The 19,733-nt window shown below is 39.5% G+C and overlaps 1 protein-coding gene across 4 annotated transcripts in view; it reads left to right on the forward strand.

The window, feature by feature from the left end:
- The window catches only part of amph (amphiphysin), a 114,447-nt gene that overhangs the window by 45,376 nt on the left and 49,338 nt on the right, over positions 1–19,733 (forward strand). For all 4 annotated transcript variants that reach the window (XM_003222273.4, XM_062957630.1, XM_008112857.3 and 1 more), the window contains exons 2-3: positions 12,495–12,575; positions 14,773–14,827. In XM_003222273.4, the coding sequence (XP_003222321.2) occupies positions 12,495–12,575; positions 14,773–14,827 (136 nt within the window). The remainder of the gene's footprint in view (positions 1–12,494; positions 12,576–14,772; positions 14,828–19,733) is intronic.

Here is a 19,733-nt window from a genome sequence, read left to right on the forward strand (position 1 = left end):
TATATGACACAGTAACAAGGATCAAAATGGTCCAGGTTTACCACCCTGAAGAGATGTGTATTTGTTTGTGGGAGAGGGTAGCCTTCTGATTTAACATTGTGCCATATTGTGCTTCAGGGTGGGCAGTGATGGTAACACTGTTTTTGTAATTAGCACATATTGTTCAGTTGGTTAGTTATGGAATAAAAAAAGTAAGTCTTCCAAATCCTTCACTGGCATCTGTGCATTTTGACATTTTACTGTTGAATGCAGATTTCTCCTTTTCCTGATAATGAATGTGAACTGAATGTTTGTTAGCAATCATTAGATGGATTCACTAGCAATTAGTTTGTTAATGAAATGCTGACAGTATTCACAGTTGTTTGGATGACCTGATCGACCAGATGGCTTAATTAAAGCAGTGTTCTGCATATTACCATCTTTAAGGATCTCTAAAGAGGTTACATTTGCTGCTGACCCTATTCCTCCCACACCCAACTGAGCACATGTAATGGGGACAGGAGTGGCCTGCACTTGATTATCTGATATTACAAAATTAAAGTCTCTGAGTTGAATTAATTTCTGGCATTAGCATGGACTTTTGTTATAAGCTAATGTAAGTTAATAGACAGTCAAAGGAAAATAAGTGCACAGCAAAGCTGAGTTCAGGAGCCCTGTGGTTTTGTATAATTTAACATACTGAAGTTGCTTATTAATAAAGATTAATGGATGTGAGTAAATTATTTGGAAAGTGCCCAGGCACTGTGTGGACAACCTTAGACAACAATATTACTTTGCTTTCTGAAGGCTTTAGTCCAATCCTATCATCCCCAGGTATTGCCTGGAAGCATTCCTCTGTGAAACCTACAGGCACTATGGCCCCTTGGTAGAGATAATAGCGAATGAGATGCAGCAAGTTCTCATTTTCCTCACCAAAATAGCAAAAACAAAACCTGATATTTTATATGACTCATTAAGATACTACATAAAATTATTCTCATCAACTTGGGCACACAGTGTTTTCTTCTCATGGAAAGTTGTTTCATCCAGTTTTTTCTCCATTCATATGATTTGTTTCAAGAGCACCATTGATCATTTCAGAATAGTATAAGAACTGCCCATAACTCCAGCTAGGTATGCCTATAAGGTAAAGGTAAAGGATTTCCCCTGGTATTAAGTCAAGTAGTTGTGTATAACTCTGGGGGGTGGTGCTCATCACCATTTCTAAGCAGAAGAGCTGGCGTTGTCCGTAGACGCCTCCTAGGTCATGTGGCCAGCATGACTGCATGGAGCACCATTACCTTTCCGCTGGAGCGGTACCTATTGATCTACTCACATGTGCATGTTTTTGAACTTCTAGGTTGGCAGAAGCTGGGGCTAAAAGAAGAAGCTCACCCCATTTCCCAGATGTAAACTGCTGACCTTTTGGTCAGCAAGTTCAGCAGTCAGTGGTTTAATCTTCTGTGCCACCAGGGGCTCCAAAGTGTGCCTATATGCTTTGAAAATTTTACTTCGCTGCATTTTTTTCACTAATACCACGGTGGTAGGCAATTTGTTTTTGATTTTGATTTGTTTTAGTCATAGCTGGACAAAATTTAGTCCAGATGTCATGCCCTTCATACACATCAGATTTTTTAAAGTGGCATCACAGTTCACCACTGGAATTCAGTTGTGTGATAGTGCAATGGGATAATCAATAACATAGTCCATTTAGTCTTTTTGCCAGTGCCAATAGTCAATATCATAGTGATTATATTAAAGTCAGTATATATAGTTTAAAAGTGCATTAATTGTAAATGCAACAAAGTGAATAATGTGTGAGCAGAGTTTATTTGCTAATAATGAGTGGGAATATTTCATTGACTTCAGTAATATTTAATCAAAGGTTAATTTTGATTATTTTCAGGTAATGTTAATCTCTTTTATGATATTTAGTTAATTTTTGAGAGCCAGTGTAGTGTAATGGTTTGAGCATTGGACTATGACTCTGGAGACCAGAGTTTGGAACCCCCACTTGGCCATGGAAACCCACCGGATAACTTTAGGCAAGTCACACTCTCTCAACCTCAGAGGTAGCAAAGGTAAACCCCCTCTGAATAAAATTTTACCAAGAAACCCCTGTGACAGGGTTGTCTTAGACCCCTTCAACACTGCCCTATATTCCAGGATCTGATCCTAGATTATCTATTATTTTTTTTATCTGTTTATCCCAGGTTATCTGGCAGTGGAGACTCATATAATCCATTTTAAAGCAGATAATCTGGGATCAGATCCTGGGATATAAGGCAGCGAAGAAGGGGCCCTAGAGTCATCATAAGTTGGAAGCAATTTGAAGGTTCACAACAACAACAACCCAACATTTTTATATATTCTTAATTTTAAAACAGCTTAAAAGTACTTGGCCAGTCTAAAATAAGGCTCTGGCTACATGGTAGTTGTCTACACCTGATTTAAGTGAAAGTTTCTTCTTTCCCTTTGTACAAAGAAAAATAACATGTCACCAAGGAGTTTTGGTCTGTCAAATTTGTATTCCAGGCAGACATGAGTGGGAGGACTGCTATACAAAAAATGTGTAGCTGAGTTCAGTACATCTCACAATCTCCTTATAAAACTGTCAGTGAGTTTGACTTGAGGGTAGCAGAACTGCAAATATGAAAAGAAAACCTGGAGAGCAAATAAATAAATGAATGTAGCAGGAATGTGATTCCATCCCCTGTGGGCAACATCGAAAGGCCCTCACATCTCTGGAAGATATTAGTAATATTCCACATTGCTCAGCAATGCATTCCTGCTGAACAGTGCAGAATACATTCAAAGCTTGGAAAAGTAGTTTTTTGGGCCAATTTTGCAAGTAACACATGGATTTGAAGTTTCAAAACAGAACTTTTCCATGCTCAGACTGCTTCTCCCAGTTCAGGCAGCAGAGAAGACTTCCACAACAGAATAGTGACAACATGGAAGGACAAACATTACTGGTATTAAAGAATAAGTTTTAGGATGAGTTGTTCACCACCCACTGCCAAAGATTTTTTTTTTTTTGAGATGAAGAAGTGAGATGCAAAACAATTTATTTCCTAATGGTAAAATGTGGATTTTCAGACAATAGAGAGTATATGTGTCCCCCTGGGGGAGAAGAGCGGTATATAAATTAAATAAATAAATAAATAATATAGTAGAGTCTCACTTATCCAACACTCGCTTATCCAACGTTCTGGATTATCCAATGCATTTTTGTAATCAATGATTTCAAAACATCGTGATATTTTGGTGCTAAATTCGTAAATACAGTAATTACTACATAGCATTACTGTGTATTGAACTACCTTTTCCATCAAATTTGTTGTATAACATGATGTTTTGGTGCTTAATTTGTAAAATCATAACCTAATTTGATGCTTAATAGGCTTTTCCTTAATCCCTCCTTATTATCCAACATATTCGCTTATCCAACATTCTGCCGGCCCGTTTATGTTGGATAAGTGAGACTCTACTGTATAACGATTTCTCTGTTCATAGCCTAAGCCACCATGCATTGAAGCTTTTCTGCTGCATGATACTCTCCCAGTCATCTATATATATATAAATGATCTGACCGTTTTTCCCTTAACATAAACAACAAAACTACTGGAGCAAATAACACCAAATTTGGCAACAAAAGACATAGTCATCCGGTCTGTGTTTTTACAACAAAAACACCATAAAAATACTATGTGGAAATGACAGAAAAAACCCAAAAATGCAATAATGCATTCTGTGCATGCACGGAGCAGCCGCCCCAATGGCGCTTTCAACATAATTAGGATAATAAATATCATATATATATATATATACACACACACACACACACACACACACACACACACACACACACATATACTACGGTATAATAATATAGGACAATATAAACTCTAATATCAGCACAGTAAATAAACAGCAACACTCTGGAAACAGGGAAATTCCAGAAAGAAAACAAACACAGCCAGCTAACACCTCCCAATAAAGGAATCACTCAGGGAGGAATCAGCCAGGCTTTGAAACTACAAGGCCACTAAAGGCTAAACAAAGTGACTAATTACAGCATTCATTCTTCCCTCCAACAGACAAGAGATCATCCTCCCATGCTAGATATTATTCCACAGGTATATAAACCACACTTACCGGCCTGTTTCTTACCTAGGTAAATCCATTGACAGTGAAAAAAACCTGGCTCCCACCATAAAACATATCTAAAACCAGAACAGTAAATACAGAACTACAATCTGAAAATAGGAGAATTCTAGACAAGAAACAAGCAGCCAAGCTAACACCATGCAACAAAGGAATCCCCAGGGAAGAATCCGCCAGGCCTTTAGGCTACAAGGCCATTAAATCCTACTCAACCTGACCAATTTACTATGCCACAACACACTGACACTTCCAAGGTATGACCTCCAATCCAAAAAAAAAAAAACCTAAACAAATACACAGCAATGAATAGCCTTGCAGCTTCAAAGCCTGCCTACTTCTAATTACTTTATTTTCCATGCCACAGCAAAGCGTGGCCGGGCAAAGCTAGTTCTTATTATAAATGGTAATGATTGGCAAAAGACTAGCAGGGCATAACCTTAAAAACTGTGGTATAAGCACCAAGAACTGGGAATCTCTGGCACCCAAGCATTCTAACTGGGCATCAGTGTTTACCAATGGTGGTATAGATTTTGAAGAGGCACAAATAAGGGGTGAAAGTCCTAAGTAGTTTACAATAATCTGTATTGTTCCATTATCCAGGTGGAGGTCACCAGGGGACACTAGAGACTCAGGGGACTCAGAGCGGCTTACAAATAATATTTACATACAGTGTATTATATCAATTTCACCTCACAACACTAGCACTATATACCAGCATATTGCACCACACCACTATACTGTAATATTACCAGTAATATTACATGTAATAAATAATATATTATTAATATTATTATATTGTATTATTATTAGTATTATATTACATTACATTATAATATTATTATCAATATTACATGTATATACAATCAGGCATGTAGCGAGGGGGGGGGGTTAGGGGTTCAACCCCACCCCCCCGAAATTTTCAAAACCCCTCCCGAAATTTTTTTCTGGCTACGGCCCTGTATACAATATATTATTTATTATTGTAAATCATATTGTATATCATATACAATATTATATATATTTATACATACACACACACCACACACACATCTACAATACTATATTATTAGCATAGCATGTTACTGGGGGAAGGACCTCCAGCTGACAGCACAGAAGACAAGATGGAAATGTCTTCCCAGCTTCCCCTCTTCGCCCTAGAGTGTCAGTTGGTGATGAGGGAAGGGGCAATAGATATGTTTTTAATTGGCAACTAAAAGACATGGGGTGGGGAAAGACCAGATCCCCAAGAAGGGAATTCTAGCAATTGGGATGCTGCCATTTAAAAAGTCCTGTCACTTTTGTGAACTTATCTGTGAATTGAGCCCTGTGGCTCCCTGAAGACTGATGTTGTTATAGTAAGAATCTGACTTTGGTGCCTTCCTAGGGATGAAGTTATTGTTTTGCTGCATTTATTACTCTGAATTTTGTTTCATTTTGGGGAAGAAAATTCAAAGCCCACTTTATATACTGAACCTTTTGAAGAACTGAACTGGACTGATACACATTTGGAAACACCCAGTTTGGAGGGAAGCAGGGACAACTGTGAATTAGATTTCATGGTGAGGATTAGGTTGCCATGGGGTTCTTCACCCACTTTCAGAATCTCTCTTAGGGTATACATCCTTGTGTAGTGTCAAATGAACAATATGGAAAGCAATCCAACCCCCTTTGTGGAGTTGCTGGTTGACCAGGAATTTGCAGCTTAATGGGCAGTGTAAGCAAAATGATCTTACTGCATCAGCTTATTTTCTCCCATATATCTGTGTGACTCTGTACATATATAAAGCCAAAGAAAGAAAAACAAGGTTGCCCAAATAGTATAAAAATAAAGAACCGGTATGTAAAAGTACATAGAGGTTGCATAATATTAATAAAGAAATGCATTGAATTAACTTCCATCTCATTCCTGCCAAGGTCCTATCATTAGGTAAAGTGAAGAGGTTGCAATGTGTTGTCGAAGTCTTTCATGGCCGGGATCACAGGGTTGTTGTATGTCTTTCGGGCTGTGTGGCCATGTTCCAGAAGTATTTTCTCCTGAAGTTTCGCCCACATCTATGGCAGGCATCCTCAGAGGTTGTGAGGTATGGAACATGGCCAAACAGCCCGAAAGACATACAACAACCCTGAAGAGGTTGCCTCCGATAGCTGGTTCAAGGTGCTGTGAAAGGGCAACAAATAGTTATTTCTGTACTGTATCAAAATAAGCTGTTATACAAGAGGAATACAAATTGGTTAAAATTGGTAATGAATGAGAGTTTTATGGATTTCACAAAGGGCCCTTCCCACTTTCCCTTTTATAATTTTGATTACTGGCCTTGTACTTCTTTTGTCTGCTGCCACTGCTTCCCCTCTCTGCAAGGGCTGGAAAGGAAAATTTTCTGCTCTTGGGATCTTGTAATGATGCATAGGTTGCCAAAAATGTTCTACAACAATCAAACCAAGGCTGGAGGTGGGCTTGAAATATTTTATGTTAAGCAATGTGTATAACCCTTTTAAAAGTAGAATTGCATCTCCTGGAAACTTCTGGGAGAGCCAATTTCACCTCCTTTAAATGTGTCAGAAAAAGAACAACTCAGGGAATCTGAAACCCTCAGATTTCTGGAAGCTTCTCACCTTAGTTCTTTGTATAAGAAACTTTTATTGAGACTCAGAATATAAAAAGTCAAAAACTAGATAAAACCAAAAGCCCTATAATCATTTGAGTTGATCTGATGTGGACGTGTTTGCATTGGCAATCTGTAGTGTCACTCTTTCCTATGCTGCCAAACAGAGCCGTCCTGAGGTAATTTTCCTTAGTAGGCAAAGGTACTTTTTGGTGTGCCCCCTCACCCCTGTGCAGGGGTGAGGCCACGCGGCACAGGAGGTGGGGCCACGCGGTGCGGGAGGCGGGGCCATGTGGCGTGGGAGGTGGGGCCGCCACCCACGGGAAGGCCTGGAAAGGAGGAGGAGGCGGGGGGTGGCGCCATCTTCCCGGGGCCTTGACGGCACCCACCGGATAATGGCGTCACAGGCAAATATTTCCCTCGCCTAGCGGTTGGACTGGGCCTGCTGCCAAACTAATGTGAGAACCCTGAAACCTTCCTTATGTATTGTAGGCTCATGTTGGAATTTGTTGCTAATTGAGCTGAAATTTTGTTGCCTGTCATTTATTGCCTCTGACCTTGGTTCCCACATTGACAAGAAAGGGAATGACATCAATCTGTATGGATATCCCTCCGATGGTTCCCAAACTTTGGTCCTGCAGATGTTTTGAACTTTACTCCCAGAAGCCCTATCTGACATGACTGTCAGGAATTCTGGGAGCTGAAGTCCCAAACATCTGGAAGATCAAAGTTGGGTAAACAACTAGAGCATCTCAAGTGACAAAAGAAATAACATTTAAGACAAAATGTAAGCCTATGTCTCTAACATTATCAATTTTCTTATGTATGATTTTTAACATCTTTTAACAAGACAGTGAAACTTCAAAATGTTGCACAATGTATTTTTTTACATATTAGTTGGCTAATAAAGTTACTCCTTGTTTTGTAGATTTTATTGTGTATTTCAAATTTTTGCTTCCTAATTACTGTTGAAAATTTCTGAGATTTGAAGCACCTAGTCTGTTCAAGATTTCTTTTGTTACCCAGGTGATAACTCTGTTTTCACCAAGGTGATATAAACAAGGCTGAAACCTAATGGACCCATGATTTATTTTTATATGTTGTGTAAACTGTATAGATAATACCATCTGAACAATTTCAGCTTGTTCCAAAGATCTATTGTAGCAGTCACACTGTGCTCTTGTGTCTGCAGCTCTTGTTCAGCCAAGGGAGGAGATCTCAATAACATTTGGCATAATGGAGTAGACTGTGAACCAATATGGCTTATTGTATTGATTGTGACACGTTTGGCTATTACTTTCTAGTCTATTGGGAGCTGTTTTGATACAAACATTCTCTGAAGATGAATTATGTCAGTCCTGTTTGTGCTTTCTCTTCATGATTTATGCCTTTTCTCAACCAACCAGTACTTTTCTTTGTTATAATGTTTCATTATCTTCTTGATCCTTCTGTGTCAGTAAGCATATCTTCTGCCTATTTTAAGTATTTAAGCATTCTCCTTTTATCTTTTAGTGTCTCTTAAAACCATTAGAAGGGAGAGAGCCAAAGCTTTGAACAAAATTTCAAGAAAGTGCTGAATGAGAAAACACAAGTGAATTTTGCTGAGTAAGAATGTAATTCCCCTTGGTTTGTTAGCAAGTGTAACTGTTGGTTGTTTCTGGATTCAATGTAGTCACATAGAATATGTATGTATGTATGTTCAATTATTTATTTCTTTATTTATTTCAATTATTTATACCCCGCCCTTCTCACCCGAGGGGACTCAGGGCAGCTTACAAGTGGCAATTGATGCTGTTACACTGTTATACAATGAACTAAAATGTTAAAACAGTTAAAACAGTCATAAAATACAATATACAAAGTTTAAAACAATGCAAAGTGCTTATGCCATTCATCCACCAGACCTTATACAAGAGCCGTAATTCAGACTGCGTCGAAGCCAACACATGCTTATTCTTCAAATGCCTGCGTACATAGCCAGGTCTTCAGTTTTTTTCTGAACCCCAGAAGGGATGGGGCCTGCCGAATGTCACTGGGGAGGGAGTTTCACAGCCAGAGAGCCACCACCGAGAAGGCCCTGTCTCTCGTCCCCACCGGCCGTGCCTGTGAGCGGGTGGGACCGAGAGCAGGGCCTCTCCAGATGATCTTAAGGTTCTCATGGGCTCATAGGGGAAGATACGTTCGGACAGGTAAATTGGACCAGAACCGTTTAGGGCTTTGTAGGCCAAGACCAGGACTTTGAATTGGGCTTGGTAGCATATCGGCAACCAGTGGAGCTGGCTTAACAAGGGAGTAGTACCATGAATGCGGATGGAATAGTACGCTCCCTGTATGCTGCCCCAGTTGACAATCTGGCTGCCGCCGGTTGTACTAATTGGAGCTTCCGGGCCATCTTCAAAGGCAGCCACACGAAGAGCACGTTGCAGTAATCCAACCGGGATGTGACCAGAGTGTGGACCACCTGGCCCAGCTAGGATGGGCAGGGGTCTAGGATGCATGTGGTAGCCCTCACCTCTCCAAGCACCTTGTCCACATCCCCGAGTTCAACCAATTGAAAATAACCCATCAAAATGGGACAAGCAGATGCTCATGTTACATCCCCGGAGACTGCCGTTAATATGGTGTCAAAGCCAGAGCGGATCAGAGCAACTTTGTCTGCAAAAAACCGAGCAAATGCTTCACAGTGGGCTGCCGAGCTGTCAGGGATCCCATCTTGAGAGATGGGATTTAACAAACCTCTGACAACTCGAAACAGCTCCGCCGGACGGTTTTTTGCAGATGCAATATTAGCTGCGAAGAAAGCATTCTTTGCAGCATCTGTTGCCGCGGCATATGTCCTTAGGTAGGAACACAGCCGTGTTTGGTCCGATTCGTTCTGCTTCGAATACCACACACATTATCATTTTTTGTGTAAAAGTGTAAACGTTCTGATACCTGTTTACTGGTATTTGAATCCTTGATGGAGTATATTGATTTGGATTTGTAATTTTATGTCTGTTTTTAATAGAACTGTTTTGGTTCTATCTTATGATGTTGTTTATTATGTTTGTAGAGGTGGCCCTAGGTAATTTCGCCTTGTAGGCGAACCTAGTGGCCGCGCCCCCCCCAAATTGCGCCCCCCCCAAGGACCCGCAAATACCTTTGTCGGCGGCGGCAGTGGCGGCGGGGACCATCGGCTTCCTCCTCACCGAATGCAGAAGGCCTCAACTAAGGCCTAGCTCTTCTCGCGAGGTCTCGTGAGGACTTGCGAGACCTCACGAGAAGAGCTAGGCCTCAGTCGAGGCCTTCTGCATTCAGCGAGGAGGGAGCTGATGGTCCCCACCACCGCCGTGCGGTGCCCCCAGGGACAATGCGCCACAAGCGGGCGCTTACATTGGCCTCTATGTTGGGCCGGCTCTGTATGTTTGCTATGTTCAGCTTGTATGGTGGTTTTTTGTTTTTTGTTTTTGTTTTATTTTTACAATTTAATGTTTTTTATGTTCATGTTGGAAACCGCCCTGAGGCCTCTCGAGATGGAGTGGTATATAAATAAAGATGATGATGGTGATGATGATGATTATTATTATTATGCTTTCTCATACTGAAAAATTACAATAAAAAGAACCAACCTTTGCTTTAAAATTATTGGAAAGTTATTCATAACATAACTATGGCTCTTCCTAGTAATGTCTAATAGACAAACCAATTATAAAAGGGTATATTTATTTACAGGCATGGGGAAGTGGGAAAGAGTATAAACAATAAGCCAAATGGTCTTGAGAGCCCTTCAGTAATAGATACCATAAGAGATCAAAATCACTAGAATTTCATATGTACCAAAAGCACTGACATCACAGCAGGTCTCAGAATAAAGTACCAGAAAAATCAAAGGAATAAAGAAATAAAAAGCCTAGCTGTACCTCAGTTGAACCCAATTAACCAGTGAGGCACAAAGTAGTCTGAATATTCAGGCATCTTGTCACCTAAGCGGTTCATGTCTGATCTAAGATGAAATGGTTCTCTAACTAAGAATCAGGCCCTTTGAAGATTATTGAAAACCTCACAACATAGGACAATGCAGGTGTTTAAAGTATTATAATTTGGGGGCAGCCATGAGAAGAGCATACGGATTTGGGTTATTAAAATCCTATAATGCCTATTGACAAAGAAAGGGCAAGGAGAGGGGATTGTATGATTGTTCTTACTCTACTTGTTCTTGTAGACTATGACTCCCTGTGTATTGGAAAATGTGCTGCAGCCAGAACCTGTGGGAAAATATCACCTTTTGTGTCCTGCCCTATTCTCTTTCATTCTTACCCGTTTCAAAAAAAGCGAGTTCTCCCAGACTGCTTGCAATCACATTAGCCGGTTGCCGCCACCTTCCCCTTAATCTCATTAGACTTTAGAAGGGCATCTGTGTTACCCATGTAGCTGAGTCAGTAATCATCCCTGAGCCTGTTGGGGGTGTGACAGGCATGTTTATCTCAAAACTGTGTATACATTTTTAAGCAAACAGATGACAGTCTTAACAAAAATACATATTTTACATTTATATGATGTGGAAAGAAATGTCCTTTAAATGGCACCTGCTGTTATTCTCATTAAATGTTGAACAGCCGTCTGTGATATTTTAAGGCCAGAAATGTTTAAATGTCTTGTCTTCTACCTTTTCATGCTGATAGTTCTCCCAGGAGTCCGTTTTTAAAAGTTTCACTGTGTATATTTGGTTGTTTTGTTATCCTCTCCTCTCTTCTGTTTTCCTTCTCTTAAAAATCTAAACGAAGAGGAAACAGAAATGGTACTACTGGTGAGACCTGTTGTAGGCCAGGGTAAGACAAGACTTGTGAGTCATGACTTACTTGCCAGAGATCCGTGATATAAGATCCTCTTATAATGGAAAAGTAGGGCAGAATCAACTAGAAGGCTTTGATGTTGTACTATACATATGAAATGCATTTCATCACCAAAAAGCTAGGGAAATTTCATCACCAAAAACCTTTTGGAATTATAACTTCCAGAATTCTAATTTCCATGCTCCACTCTCAGTGAGTTCTTATGGCTCCTGAAGAATAACGGTATCCCTATGCTTGTACAAAGGTTGTCATAGGGTGCATCTACATTGCAGAATTAATGCAGTTTGAAACCACTGTAACTGCCATGGCTCAATGCTATGAAAGTGTAGGAGTTGTAGTTTTATGAAATCTTTAGCTTTCTCAGCAAAATAGGGCTGGTGCCTCACCAAACCTACAAATCTTATGATTCCACATAATTGAGCCATGGTAGTCAAACTGCATTAATTATGCAGTGCAGATGCATCCATAGTCATTTGATCTTTTCTGGGAAAAGATGTGTATATGCATTCTTGCTGTTTTATTTTTTAATATATTTATACCCTACCTTTTACTATAGGAATTCTAGAAATGTATAGATAAAACAATATACATTTTTGTCAATTTTATATTTGATTTCTACTGATAAATCATTTTCATGCTATTTTGTGTATCTTGAAACGACTATTACATTCTATTGAATCTGTAGCCCTTTGTAGAGAATCTGTAAGGTTTGAATTTCAAACATTAATCCCATGGGTATGTATCTAAGGGCAGTTTTACATTCTAGCACACACTGCCGCTAAAGGGTAAGAAAAGTAGTGTTATAAGAAAAAAAATGAACAGAGGTAGTGGATGAATGGCATGTGTTTCAGTTAGATTTAGGATGGTTTGCCCAAGTAACACTGTCCTCTTTCCTACCTTTTTTCTTTTATAGGTACTTCAGAAATTAGGTAAAGCTGATGAAACAAAGGATGAACAATTTGAAGAGTATGTTCAAAATTTCAAACGGCAAGAGGTACATTCTTTTGACTTTGCAGATATCTGACTTTAAGCATTTTAGATGTGTCTACAGGTAGTCTTGTAGAACAGTAGATAAAACTGCTCTTGGGGTAAATTACATGCTTAGAAGATGTGGAATAAATGTGTGGAGATTTCAATTTCTTTAGCTCTTCAGCTTCAGAGGACGAGGATCATTCCATGGGAAGGGAAAAGCACTGTGACTGTGTTTCCTGCCAAGCATTCAGAAAGCCCTTTCACCATTCTACTCAGAGAATATAATGGTTCTTTATTTATAAAAATTAAGGTACAGTATTAACTCTCATCAAAGGAAGGAAACATCATCTTGCAAACAGTGAGATCTTAGTCCAGGGTCCTCAAACATTTGAAGCAGATAGCTATTCATGATCCCCCAGACTATAGTTTGAAAAAAAACTTGAACTAATTATTTGCACACTGCACATATCTTCTTTGTAGTGAAAAACTGAAAGAACAACACAATATTTAAAATGAGGAACAATTTGAACCAACATAAACTTATCGGTATTTCAGTGGGAAGTGTAGGCCTGCTTTTGGCTGATGAGATAGCCAAGTTAATTGTTGTTGTATGCCTTCAAGTCATTTCAGATGTAGGAGAACTGTAAATCTAATGTTTAGGGTGGGGATGGGTAAGTGACCTTGGAGGACTACATCTGGCCCACGGGTCTTAGTTTGGGGACCCCTGTCTTAGTCCATCCCAGGAGTACCTAAAAGAAGCACTGACCTCCTCTACTTTCTCAACACTTCTCAAAGAGTCACTACTGCTGTCATTTTCTTTCCCAAGCATTCAAAAAGAGGTGTCTTGATAGAGAGAGAGAACAGAGTTGGTGATTTCAGATTCTCCGGGGATGGAATGAGTTTTCATCTTTCGTCATTCTACTCAGAGAACAGGCTGGTTCCTGACCTGTGGGTAAATTGACTCAGAATTTTTTTTGGTGGGGAGGAGTCTAGGTTTTGACTAAAATTTCTAGACATAGAATGTGAATGTTTTTAAATATACTTTCTGTTTGTGTCTTTGTTCTAAATCGAATGAGACCCTCTTTTGTGTCTGACTTCAGCTCACATTTCAGAGATATGCTTCATGTGTATATATGTATGCTTCCTATTATCTAAGCTTTTCCAATAAGCACCCAATGAATCATCTACTGTAGTCCCCTTTCTAGCAAACAGAAATGCAAAACCACAATGCTATCAATAAGACACTTGAGATTTGTCTAAATCTTAACATGTGGAACTTGTGATCCAATAATCTCCTCTTGCTCCGCACAAAAAATACAGCAAGTGCAGTCCGGGCAAGATCCATGCAACACCTTCCTTAGCATTTAGTTCCGGGACTTAACACACCTTCTTGTCTCTGACTGGTGATGAGAGGAAACTGCAAAAAAAAAAAATCCTTACCCCTGTTGTAAGAGGAAGAACTAAGTACCATAAAGCCACATGGTTGCATTACCAACATTTTTTTACTATGCATAGGTAAGGTTTAGAAGCCATGTTGCCAGTGCTACTTGATGAATTCAAATGCTGATTCATCACAGATATTCATTCATACAGAAAGTATGCTGGCTCATCTTGAATAAAACTATTATATCACTTAAAATATATTTCTGGAGTAGAGATTCCCAATCTGTGCTCCAGAAGTTTTGGGGTTCAGCTCCCACAATTCCTAACAGCTAGTAAACTGGTTGAGATTTTTGGGAGCTGAAATTCAAAACACCTGGAGTTTGAGAAACACTGTTCTAGAGTAACAGGCTTGTCAGCAAGGAAATGCAATAACTGTCCTTTCTTTCACTGCTTCAGTCCTTTCCTGAAACAGCTTGTGATAGTCATGGGAGGCTATTTCGGGAGAAAGGGGGCTTGCAATGTGTGTAAAACCTGCTTGTCAAGCTGGCTGTTTTACTTGTAGTTTAAGAGTTACAAGGTCTTGCCTTGCTGGCTAAGGACCATATCTCATGCTTTATATGCATGGCATCCAAAATCAATTCCCTATGACCCACTGGATGTATAAGAACCTAACCTTAGACCAGGTTAGAGCCTGACTTAGTGCAATATATGTCTATATCTATATGATTGAATTATGGTGTACAAATATGGAAACTGAATACTTCTCTCTGGCAGATCCATGTTTGTTCTGCTGTGTTGCATGTATTATATAATTTCCCTTCTGTTTTGTATTTCAGGCAGAAGGTTCCAGGCTCCAAAAAGAACTCAGAGGATATTTAGCTGCAATCAAAGGTAACTCCAAGCAAATTACAAATCTCATTTTCTTTCTTGCCCCTCATTTTCTTTGTAGATATTGCTGAAGATTATTAAGGTCTGCTTAATTTGTTTTCAGATAGTTTTGTTTCCCCCTAGATGAGTAAACATAGAGAATGTATTGGCTATGAGGACTGACAAGTGGAGAACCAGTGTTCTTATTAAAAAGGAGCTGTTCAGTAAGAACACCCAAATATGAAGTGGTGGGATCTAGTCTCTCCCTTCTGAGCTATAGAGGCTTTGTAGCTCAGAGAGGAGAGGCATGCGGGTGGGGGAACTTGTCCACCTGCTTCTCCCCTCCCCAACTATGGTTTGAGCATTCAACTACACCCTCAGAGATAGAAAGCCCTTTGAAAAAAGCCCCCTTTGAGGGGAGTTTTTTTCACTGCATAATAGTCATCACTGCATAATAGTCACACCCTCTTTCATCCTCCCAAAAAAAGTGAGGGGGGGAGTATGACTATTATATGGTGAAATAGGATAATTGTCGTAGTGGCTTTAAGGTACCCTCCCTCAAGTCAGAGAAAAAAATACTTTTCAATGCCAGTTGTTAGAAAATACGATCTATAGAGACATTGTACTTGTGATTAATCCCTGTGAGAAGCCAATTGTGAATGATAAAGATTTTAAATCTGATTCAGTGGGCTTTTCATGTTCACAGGAGGATAATTACCTATCAGACCCAGACCAGGGAAGTTGCTAGAGTGTTAATCAGGAAATCCAGATTCTAGTCTTAAGGTGCATCTATATCATATAATTAATTCTGTTTGACACCACTTTAATTGCCATGGTTCAATGCTGTGGAATTCTCGCAGTTGTACTTCGACAAAGCCTTAGCCTTCTTTGGTGAAGAGCTCAGTTGCTTCACCAAACAGGAAATCCCATGATTCCATTGCACTGAGCTATAGAAATAAAAGGTACTGTCAAACTGCATTAATTCTACAGTGTAGATGCAGCCCTAATGACACAAGGGAGAGAGAGAGAGAGAGAGTGCGCAAGGAAACAGGTACTAAATGGTGATTTTAGGGTATCTGAGCAGTTTTGCTGAACTACAGATCTTACATAATATCTGATCATTTACTCTTGTTTGCAGTCTGATCTACTTAAAAGAGTTGTTGTACAAGGAAGAATAGTATGTGTTTCCCCTCATAAGCTCATATGAGAAAGAACCACATAGAAATGTAACACATCAATAAATAGAGATATCATGGTATTAGTAATGGACACAACTCAGAATTTCAATTTTTATACTTTCTAGTGAAGATTAATGAGGTATATTGTTCAGTGAGAAGAGATTGGAACATTTAGATTTTTGAATTACCACTCTCTGAATCACTTACCAGGATCCTTGCTGGCCGTGGTGGTTGCTACATTCTTGGGACTGCAATCACAGAAGCCAAATTTCTAACTTCTGGCTATATGACAAATCCATTTTTAAAACCATGCTTTAACAGATATCCTAATCTGGTTCCATGAATATGTGTGACAGAGATGTACAAATTATTTTCAGACTTCAATTATCAAGGAATAAAATAGGATTTAAATAGACTATAAAGATTAAAATATTGCTTGCAACCCAGCTCGTTATTCCTTGTCCGAGTTCTGAGACATGCTGGATTCTCATCGTTGTTAGCCCTCATTTTTGTTGAGAGAGAGCTGTGGTTGTACATGTAGTTTGTCTTGCCTACAGCACAGGTTGGTTTTAAAACAAATGTTAATAGTAATGTCTGACAATCCACAATCTCAAGAGAAGTAAAACTTCTAGACATATTGAACTCATACGGAAAAGAAGACTGTTTTTTACTTCTTCTTCTTGAGAAAAATGGAAATTAGTGATAAATAGAAATATATCAATCTAAACCCCTCTCCGCCTACAGATGCAGGAAGTTACAACTACTCTGTCTCTAGTTTAACTTTGTTCCAGCATAATGTCTGTGTCTGTGGGTTGGAGGTAGTTGGCATTTGGCCAAATTCAGCTCCTCCCTCCTTTCTCCTCCCGGTGGCTCTTTTGGTACAGCAATTGTGTTGGCAGATCCCAATGCTGGCAGATGGTGGAAGGAGGCTCAGAAGGGAGTTATACCAGCATAAGGGCAGTTCATTAAATCAAAGCCTCTATCTTACACACAGCCCCATATTATGTTGTTCCTGAACTGATGAGGGAGTAAATCATTGTCTGAAAATGAGAGAATGTCTTGAGAATGCTTTGTTGGATTTTTGTCTTTGTTCTATAAAGCTTCTTATTTTTCCACTGCAGGGTAAACAGTCCCCTCGGGTAAGAAAGGCAGGATAGAAGTGATGTAAATAAAATAAACAGTCAATGAGAAAAAATAGGGAAAATATTTTCCCCATTCTTCCCCCAGATCATTATGTCTATAGTTTTGGTTTCCCAAATATGTCTGTGCTTGTACCAGAGAACAGTGTTCCCTCACTTATTGAGGGGGTTAAGTTCCAGGACCATCCGCAATAAGCGAAAATCCGCAAAGTAGGGACGCTATATTTATTTTAATATTTATACATTATTTTAGTAGTTATACACTATTTTAAGTCTTTATCAACCAATCGTTTGTTGATAAATCACCTCCTTCTCCTCCCGTTGCTGCTTGGGCTCCTTTTCTCTCCCTTTGGCTTCTCCTTCCTCCCTTCCTTAGGCTGTAAATTGTAATTTTTTAATTATTTATAATAGTCTTTTAGAGTTTATTGAAAAACCGCGAAACAGCGAATCCGCAAAAAGTGAACTGCGAAGTAGTGAGGGAACACTGTAATATCTGTGGCAACTGGTTTGTTGTAAAACTGCAATTCATGAAAAAGGGTATAGCAGCAGCTCAAAGGCTAAAGAGAGGATTGGATAAACAGAAGAAGTACCAAGCAGCGAGAAGACAATAATCTCAAATGAACAACTAGGAGGGATGTCCGATGGGCTTAGGTGTTTGCATGGGAAAATAAAATGAACTGGAACTCTTAGCAAAACGAAACAGTTATGATGTAATAGGCATTACTGAAATCTGATGGGATGGATCCTGTAATAGGAATGTAGTAATAGAGGGGCTGTGGTGCAGGCTGGTTAGTAGCCAGCTGCAATAAATCACTATGACTAAAAGGTCATGAGTTCAAAGCCAGTCTGTGTTGGAGTGAGCACCCGACCATTGAAATAAAAAATAGCCCTGCTCATTGTTGACCTAAGCAACCTGAAAGATAGTTGCATCTATCAAATAGGAAATTTAGGTACCACTTATGTGGGGAGGCTAATTTAATTAATTTACGACACCATAAAAATCGTCCAGCAGCATTTGGACTTGTGTCACAGTGAATGATGAAACAGCTGCTCCCCCTGTGGCCGGAATCGAGCATACCCTCAGGAAGTTGGAAGCTGGAGAAGGTTAAATTGCCTATGTGTCTCTGTCTCTATGTTCATATGGCATTGAATGTTTGTCTTGTATGTGTACACTGTGATCCACCCTGAGTCCCCTTTGAGGTGAGAAGGGCAGAATATAAATACTGTAAATAAATAAATTCAAAAAATTCAGGAATATAGTCAAAACAGAGATGGGGTGGAGTAGCATTATATGTCAAAGATATTTACACCTGTAAAGAAATGCAGGACTTCAATCTTGGCAACCAGGTTAAGAACACAGCATAGATAAGCATTAAGGGAATGAGAACTGAGTTGTGTAGTTGTGCAGGTCTACTACAGACCTCCAAGCCAGGCTAAAGATCTGGATGAAGCCTTCCTTGAACAGATGACCAACCATAAAGAAAAAAGAAATATAACAGTAATGGGAGATTTCAACTATTATAATATTTGTTGGAAAACAAACTTTCAAGAGTACAAAGTCCAACAAATTCCTTATTTGCATTGCAGACAATTTTATTGTCCAGAAGGTGGAAGAGACAACAAGGAGATCAGGTACTCTGGATATGATCCTATCCAACACTGAGGACCTGGTCAATGGAGTGGAAGTGATGGGATCCTTAGGTGGGAGTGATCATGTTATCCTGGAGTTTGTGATACAGAAGAAAGGGGAAACTAAGAGAAGTCAGATATGCATTCAAAACTTTAGGAGAGTTCACTTCAGGAATGTAGGAAAATACAGAGTGTGATCCCATGGATAGGAATACTAAAAGAGAAGGGAGTTAATGATGGATGGGAGTTTTTAAAAGTGAGATACTGAAGTCACAATTGCAAACAGTGTCAACATGGAGAAAAAATATCAGAGAAGTCTAAAGAAACCAGAGTGGCTGTCCAGAGAACTTTCAGCTAAGCTAAAATTGTAAAAAGACATGTACAAGAAATGGAAGGGGGGGGGGGGAATCAACAAAGAGGAATTCAAATGAGTAGGGAACATATGTAGGTAAAAAGTCAAAAAGGCTATAGCAGAAAATGAGCTCAGACTTACCAGACATTATTAAAAACAATAAAAGGGGTTTTGTTGGTTATGTCAGTTGAAAGGACAAGAAAACGACAGGGCCTCTGCATGGAGAAGGTGTTGAAATGCTAACGGGATATGGAAAAGGCAAAACAGATGAGGCAGTAGGGGAAATGCAACCTAAAACAGGCAAAGAAGTGGTCAAGGAATACCTAACTACTATAAACAAATTTAGGTTTCCAGAGTCAGGAGAAGTCTCAGCAGACTGGAGGAGGGCGAATGTTGCCCCCATCTTCAAGAAGGGGGGAGAAAAAGAACCCAAACTATTACCGTCCAGTCAGCCTGACATCAGTACCAAGAAAAATTCTGGACCAGATCACTAAGGAGATAGTCTGTAATCACTTAGAAAAGAATGCTGTGATCACTTAAAGTCAACATGGATTTCTCAAAAATAAGCAATGCCAGACTACTCTCTTTTTTGATAGAGTTACAAGTTTAGTAGATGCAAGAAATGTGGATGT

Source organism: Anolis carolinensis, chromosome 6 (assembly GCF_035594765.1).
Source record: "Anolis carolinensis isolate JA03-04 chromosome 6, rAnoCar3.1.pri, whole genome shotgun sequence".
NCBI lineage: Eukaryota > Metazoa > Chordata > Lepidosauria > Squamata > Dactyloidae > Anolis > Anolis carolinensis.